At 25.4% G+C, this 8,586-nt stretch overlaps 1 protein-coding gene across 1 annotated transcript in view; it reads right to left on the bottom strand.

Annotated features, from left to right (window-relative positions):
• Positions 1-1,670: 1,670 nt before the first annotated feature.
• LOC111627734 (transcriptional adapter 2-alpha-like) overlaps positions 1,671-8,586 on the bottom strand; it is a 27,609-nt gene continuing 20,693 nt past the window's right edge. Inside the window, exons 8-11 of the mRNA XM_023371358.1 lie at positions 4,079-4,236; positions 3,461-3,548; positions 2,928-3,001; positions 1,671-1,887 (exon numbers count right to left, since the gene is read on the bottom strand). Coding sequence (XP_023227126.1) covers positions 1,702-1,887; positions 2,928-3,001; positions 3,461-3,548; positions 4,079-4,236 — 506 coding nt within the window. The 3' untranslated portion in view covers positions 1,671-1,701. The remainder of the gene's footprint in view (positions 1,888-2,927; positions 3,002-3,460; positions 3,549-4,078; positions 4,237-8,586) is intronic.

Below are 8,586 nucleotides of genomic sequence, written 5' to 3'. Positions count from 1 at the left end.
TTTCTTGAATAGTTTCGTTTCATATCAAAAATAAATAAATAAATATTTCTAATGTTTTTAATCAAATTTATTTTAATATAATTTTTATTTTTTCAATTATTAATTTAAAAAAACACATTAGGACTTTATAAACAATTCTGTATAATGGGGTAAGTTAGAATTAGAGCTTCAATTCCAAGTTTCTGAAATTATGCCAATGAAAGTTTTAAGCAGATTTGGTATTTTCCTTAAAAAGTTTTGATGTATTATCTTAAAATAAAAATATTAATTAAGTTGTTTTACTGTTAAAATTAAATATTTATCTTATTGGAAGTAAATGCAACATTGCTTAAAAGTATTCCAAAATATTCATTTTATTATAGCCTATATCAAAAATTTATACAGTAGAATATATTCAACCTCAATAAAATAACTTCCTATCATAGCCATTTACGAAAATCTAATAATTATCATTGTAAAGTTCAATCTAAATTTTTTATGCATTTGAGAAAATCTGATATTAATTTAGTTTCACAAAATATATTGATTCTATAAATTTCTAAAGAACAACTGTTTCTATCTAGTCTTACATTAACATAACAAATAACAATAATTAATAATGAATTGTACAGTACAAGAACTATTCATCTTAATTTCAATTGCATACTGCTAAAAGATAAACATTTTCAGAAAGTGCCAAGTAGGTACCAATTTTACTTAAATGTATTTTGATGTTAACAATTAATCTGCCTTGGAAAATCATCAATTAATTCTGTTTCATGATTATCATTTGTCAGTTAACCTCGTTAATAAATATTTAAATCTTAAATTACTGTATACTTTATAATATGTATTTCAATAAATTATTGTTAATTTTTAACAGGTGTGATATAGTATTTATGATTAATTCATTATAAATTTTATGTTACATCATTTAACAGCAATATTTTATTACTGTTTCATATGTTAGATGATTATATTGTTGTATAAAATAAAGAGAAATTGAAAAATATTTTTGTTTTATTAATATTATTGCAAAACTTTCCATTGCAAAAAATTTTTCAATTTTTTGCAATGGAAAGTTTATTTCTTCTCTTTCCTTTTGTTTCGTTCTTCACTACATAATCTCCAGATATGATCTTCAACTGAAATTTGGAGCAATCTAATTGAATAAATAAATGCATACTTACAGTCAAAGTTTAATGAATAAGCTTTTTCACATACTTAAAGTATAATGGATGCTAACTGGTTGATTAAAAAATAATCAATTCAAGTTGGAAGTTTATTAGTTGAACAATTTCTTAAAAACACACTTTAAAATAAAATTTCAAATTGCAGAAACCCAAAATTATCATCTTTTTGGATATCTTATATACTGCATAAAAATTTCTAATGTTAAACAGCCAAAATTTTTGAAAATTAATCAATGAAGAGAAGAGAATAAATTCTCAATTAATTTAATAAATAAATATTATAAAATTTATTTTATATATATTTATTAATNATAAAATAAAATATATTTTATTTTAAAGAATTGATAATAATTGTTTAATTAATTAGCAGGTTTAATTTGATAACATTAAAACTTTTCACATCATTTTTTGATTCTTCAAAAAAATAAAACAAGAATTTAATTATTGATTTTATATAATTATTTTTATTTATTAAAATAAATAAATAAAGACTTCTTGCCACAAAAAAAGCTGCAATAAAATTTTAAAATTAGTCTTTGTATATCAATCCTTCCTTCAAGAGAAAATCATATATTTTTCGTGTTTTGTTAACATCAATCTTAATTAATACACGAGCTTGTGCAAGTCTTAATCTTCCTTGTTTTCTGTATTCATTGATCAACACATTTTTGAACTGCATATAAGAATTTGGTGCCAGTCGAAGAACTGAACATAACTATAAAAAAATATATTTAAAAATGAATTACTGAAGGCTAAGATGAATTACATAAGTAAAATAAACTAATTAAAAAATGTCATACACAAAAAGTTACTTTTATTCAAAAAGTAAGTCAATATAATGTAGGAAATGTGTAATATATATAAACACATATTTCGTTTTTTAAACTTATACCATATTAACCAAGTATTGCATTGGACTGCATTAGATTGAATTGTTTTCAACAGGTTGCAGTATTATAGTTAAAATGTACTCAAAAATACAGTAAACAAATATTTATATGAAAATCTAACAATACAAAATTATACTAAACTCAAATACATCATATGGATTTGAAGTAATTTAGAGTAAAGTAATGCTAATGCAGTTAAGAATGTTTTAGTACATAGTACCTATTAACATAAAAATATTTTTATGTTAATAGGTACTATGTTGTATACCATCAGTCCCACAGGAAGAAATAAATCATTGAGGGGGGCTAAATTAATAAATGAGGTCAAGCTGAATAAATTGTATAGGCCATAAATAGGCTTGATATTAGTAAGACTGCCTGTGTGAATACCTTCAAATTTATCATTTTAATTTTCCTATTTTTTCAAGCTTGGTGTGAGTTATTATTCTTAATCTAATCTGTTAAAAAGTAAGTTTATATTATCTGATAATTCAAGGGACAAAGTTGGATGCACAATAAAAATTAAGACACTTATTAATATGTAAAATAAAATGCAGTTACTTTTGAATATGAACACAAACTTGTTTTTAATTGAAATGCTCTTAAAATTCATAAGTATAATATCTTAAAAATATTCTGTTAGGATATTAATGCTATTCCTTGTGGGAAAAATTCCTTTGGCACTCAAACAGCCTTCTTGAATGAATTAACTTTGAGTACCACAATATCACTGTAGTTTATATTCTTCAATATATAATACATAAATATACTATTACTATCAATATATTATATGGTTAAATCTACTTATTTTTTAAAATTTAAAGTACTTAAATTATTTTGAATTATATAACACATTAATTTTTACCTCTCTTTCTTTGCTGCTGAGACTCTCAAAACCAGGCATACCAATAATGTTTAATGGAGGTGCAGAACGACGACCTGATAAAAGATTTATATACTATATACACTGTATAGATAAGGAAACATTTAAATATTTCTGACATAGTAACATCCAATATATGTTCTAATCCGAAATAGTAATAATGCAGAGAATACAAATAAAGAGAAAAAAAAAGAAATATGAATTGTAAACAGGCATTCCTCCCATAGAAGAATCTTGAAAAATGTAAGCACTCATTTTCATCACATGAAAAGAACTTTTTCAATCACATAAACAAGAAATTACCATATGAAATAATTTGTTTCCATTTTAGTAACATTTTCAAATAAAATTCTGAATACATAAACATAATATAGAGTAAACATTAAAAAAATAATGTTTTAGAACCAACATAAATTTTCTCTGAATACAGATACACTTTTAATGAGATAATTTAAACTAAGGGCATAGAATGAATCTTAACACACTTAATTTTATAGCTTATAGCAATGACTTACCAGCAGTAGAAATAGGTACATCTGATAAACCTTGTGATCCTTCCCGAAATGCTTGTTTTTGTAGCCATTGTTGACGAGAAGTTTCATCCTAATAAAATAATCTATTGTTAATATTAATAATAAACAATATTAAAATATATAATATAAATTTTAAAAGATACCTGTGCTAAGAATAAATAATATAACAAATTAAAGAAATTTGAATACATATAGAAGAAGAAAATATAATTATAGGAATGACTGAAATGGTTCTTTTTTTAGTAATTTATCTTCATATTATGGGAACTATATTAGAGTGATAAAATTGATTTTTATCTTATTAATAAGTTTGATCTAGNGTACTTAAATCGATTTTACTGTATTGAAGTGTACAGTAACTATCTTAATTAAAATCTGGACATCTTAATTATCTGTTAATGGTGTGTGTATATATATTAGTTCAATTACACTTCAACAAAAACACGAAAAATGTTAATATTTGATAAATTAAAAATAAAAATACCGAACCTTAATATGAACTAAGATGTCAGATAGAGCCGATCTCTTTACTTGTCTCCCACGACTTTCTATTAATTTACTGTATAAATATTTGATAAATTAAAAAGTAAAATACCGAACCTTAATATGAACTAAGATGTCAGATAGAGCCGATCTCTTTACTTGTCTCCCACGACTTTCTTTTAACTTCAGATAGGTAGGAATGCTATGCTGAAACAACATTCCTGCTTCTCGACATTCTTTTAAAAGAATAATTTTCTGCTCCATTTCACGTTGAGCTAGTGTAGAATATTTGAGATAATGTTAAATTATGCTAAAATATGTAGATATACATATTTAACAGATAATATATGTAGTTAACAATAGTATATTTTAATGACTATTTCATTTTTGGATGCTTGCTAATTCTCAAATTAACAATCATGTTTGTAAATACATGTTCTTTATGTCTCATATATAAGATGAGCTAATATGTGTTATGTACAAATAATGCTGACCTCTGAGAAGCTCATATATATGTACTACTTATAGACATCAAATAGAGTATCTTTCTTACTATACTGTATATTTTACAATCATCATTTATCTTGTGGTACTTCATGGTTGTACTGTACATTACTTGTAGTTTTCATTATCTTGATTTTCTTTATTACTGACTTCCAGCTCAGAATGGAAAATAGATATTCTTATCTGACTTTGCTAAGAAATTCCATTATCAATCACTGTGAAGAAGAAACTGGCTAGCATTAAAGGATTTAAATAATGAAAAGCACTATAACTTTAACCTATGATTACAATATAACTTAAGGTATAATCTCTTATCCAAAATATGCAAATTACTTTAAAAATGTGATGGAACCAATTTCTACATGTACTGTACAATACATTTAGGTATAAACACATGCATTTAAGGCATGTGTGCCATGCCTTAAGCATATGAATGATATTTGGAATATGGCTTTTCTAAAGGTCTATAACTGATAATATTTCAGTAAACTTTTAAGAAATTCCAAAATATAATTATTTTATTATAAAGTTGTTGAAATAACATATACATATTAAAAATGTGCAATTATTTATTGTGACATTGTCGCAATGCTGGGCTGCAATTTTTAATCACATTTTTAATTTATTTAATTTAAAATATATTTTCTCTACCTCAAATTAGTAGTGACTTGCCCCCTGTACATCATACTTTTCCTTTAACAATACAGTCATGCCAGTTATCTATCTAACACCTTTCAGGGAAAAATTTTTGAATTGAAATAACATGACTTCCAATTTGCATTAGAAGTTCATATATAGTTAATCGGGGCCTACTGCTCCTAAGATTTCCATTTCTGGTCTCATCTTTCATCTAATTAACACCATTCTCAAGATTAAGGAAAGATAGATGGATGGACAATGACAGTGGGAATTTATAAGTCCATAATTTTTTCAAACTGCAGCCCAATTAAGTACTAGAATTGTAAATAATTAGGTTCCAATAGTAAAAGAGTGAGATGTTCCAGCTGATTTGGTGATTGTGTCATCAATAGAATCTCCATTTCTGCAGTGACAGTGTGCTTAAGAAATGCTTAATGTATATGTGTTATTTCAACAACTTTATAATAAAATAATCATATCTTTGAACTTCCTGCTGAAAGTTTATTGAAATATTAAGTTATAGAATCTCTAAGAAAGCCACATCCTCAATTATGACTAACTACATAATTAGAGAACATGCTATAACTGAGAGACAAATGGGGTTATAAGCAAGGATTTTAATCCCTAAGTTTGACATTAACTGTACAATAACAGTAGTATGTATAACAACATAATAATATAAAAAATTCACATTAAAGATGAAAAACATGATATATCTATGTTTCATTGGGCAATTAGAAATTTATTTCATTATTGACTGCAGATTTCTTGTATTATTGATGCTAGAATACTTACTGTATGCTAGCATACTGTAGATCTTAAGATCCGGGCTAATCTTTCTACATTGCCTATCTTACTAAACTAAACAACTGAAAAGAATTAACTTTTTGATAGAAAAATTACAGTATGATTAGATAAATTTTAAGGTAAAGAATCATAACATTATAACTGTAGTATTAATACAGATATAGCATACTTTTATCATAAGTCTACAGTTCTCAATACAAGTACATAAACTCATTTAAAAACTTTTCTAATTCAGAAATTATAAAAAATCATCTAGATAAATTTTCTTATAAGTTTTGTATTTTCATGAGGAATTAAAATATAACAATTTTCATGATATCAACATTTTGTATTCTTTTGATGTCACATCTTTTAACATTAAATTATTGTCTACAAGAGTTATTGTTTTTTTTTTTTCCCCTTTCCTACATTTACAATTAGTCAGATATTTACTAAAGATTATCCTAAAGTAACATATTATGTTATTTTATGATAATGTTTAGTAAATACATATATTTGTGTATAATCAATTCAATATAATGTCATCTTTCTAAAGTGTCAATAAATACAAATGGATCTTATCAAAAAATATTAAATAGAAAACCTTTCAGTGTCTATGAATTAGTAAATGTATAATTTTGCACTTTTGGTGTGAACAATGTCAAATTACTAAATTATGACTTTCAAATTCTCAAGTCCAAAAAGTAGTATATAAAATTATATAAACAGTAAAAATAGAATACATTGCACAAAATATTAAAATATTAATAAAAGTGCATATATGATAAAAATATATAATGTATATGCCAGTGGCATGCCATGACATTTGATGATAGGGAAGCTGTTTCCATAAAAATTTTAAACAAATACTGGAAATGACAAAATTAAACAGTTTATTTATTTTAATTCTAAAATAGATAATTTACAGGAAATAAAGATATAAGAACTTGTTTTTATTATTTTTTATAAACTAACTCTATTCAGAAATTTTTTCCCACAAAGTTGTTAATTACTTTATCATAAAAATTGTTAAAAGCTCTTTTTCTATTGAAAGCAACACTAGTAATGACAATCTTTCCTCTGACTGAGTGTTCCTTGCCAATATATCAATTTGCTTCATGGTTGAAAAACTGCGCTCAACAGATGCACTCATAGATGGTACCATAAAAATTAATGATAATAAATCATATAATTCTTTTAGTACATCTTTGTTCACATCATCATTAATTATATATTTTATGTCTAAGAGTGACTTGTCAATATAGTCTGGACACAAATTGCAATTCGCTATGTAATTTAGATAAATCAAAAAACTTTCCAAACAATTTACTTAAAGAATTAAAATGCACTTCGGAAAATTGTTTTTCATAATATTTAAAATTATTAACATTGTAAAAGTGATAAAAATTCTAAAAATTGTCTGAAAATCTGTCAATATAGTTATAATTAAAAGAAAATAATAATTAAATATAGCTTTGTAAAGAAACATACATAAAAATAACATAAAATTGGTCTTTATTTTTTAAATCTTAAAACAATCCACTTAGTCAAATAGCTCCCTACAAGTGGCTAATGTATGGAATCGTTGAAACATTATACAATATTTTGGTGTGTAGCATCCACCAGCTAAGCAACCAGAGGTTGGTGGTGCTCTGTAAAGAACATTCATGAATACTTGTAATCTGGCTGCTTTACACGATTCAGATATTTTTGCCGTGGAAGCTGTCCCGTATTCAACAATATGGTGCTTCCATTGGGAATATGCATATACAAATTTATATTCGAATATACAATAGCCATCTTATCATTGTTATTCACATGAATAGAAATTTGTAATAAAATACATAATGCAGTTATAATAAAATATTAATTTTAAATAATTCAAAGTATGTTAAAATATGAAAATAATCGCACGATACGTATTTATATTTTAGAAAATACAAGGAAAGTGTCATTTTCACAGCTTCCATGTACAGCATGCCACTGATCTATGCAAATAACTGGAGTATGTATTAGTAAAAATATACATATTGAAACAGCAATTAAAAAAATATAATAAAACGGTACAGAAAAACATATTATAGTGTCATGCAAATAAATTTGTATTTAGAAAAAAGTAGAAAAAATGTGCTTTTAAGGCCTTATATATGGATTATGCTTTATAATACAATCAACATGAAATACTTAACTAGTTTGGCAACCTGCATAAATATGAGTGATTTTTAGTAAAACAAGTTAAAATGAAAAGATATATATCTTTTCATTTTAACTTTTCATTTCTAGTAAAACAAAAAGTTAAAATGAAGTTAAAATTTCTAGTAAACTGAAAAGTTTACTAGAAAGTTTAACTTCATTTCAACTTTTCAGTTATATACCGTGTTTCCCCGAAAATAAGACATCCGCAGAAAATAAGACCTAGCATAGATTTTGCTGAATTGCGAAATATAAGACCTCCCCCTGAAAGTAAGACCTAGCGAAGTTTTTTTTTAGTCGTAACGGTCATCGACAGATGGTTGAAAGTACAGCCACTGATTGGTCAGCAGACAATTACGCCACACGGCATGATTTGCATAAGACTATGGCTTGGGAATCACAGATTTGCATAATGTTATCGCTGGTGATCGCTAATTGGTCGGCTGGGAATCACGCCACATCACATTTGCATAGTGCTACGGTTCAGTAAGCACTAATTGGTC

This window comes from Centruroides sculpturatus, unplaced genomic scaffold, assembly GCF_000671375.1.
Source record: "Centruroides sculpturatus isolate CEXI.00-Female unplaced genomic scaffold, Cexi_2.0 scaffold121, whole genome shotgun sequence".
NCBI classification, from domain to species: Eukaryota; Metazoa; Arthropoda; class Arachnida; order Scorpiones; family Buthidae; genus Centruroides; species Centruroides sculpturatus.
The sequence above is the reverse complement of the archived record's forward strand: the minus strand, read 5'-3'. Positions and strand labels throughout refer to the sequence as shown.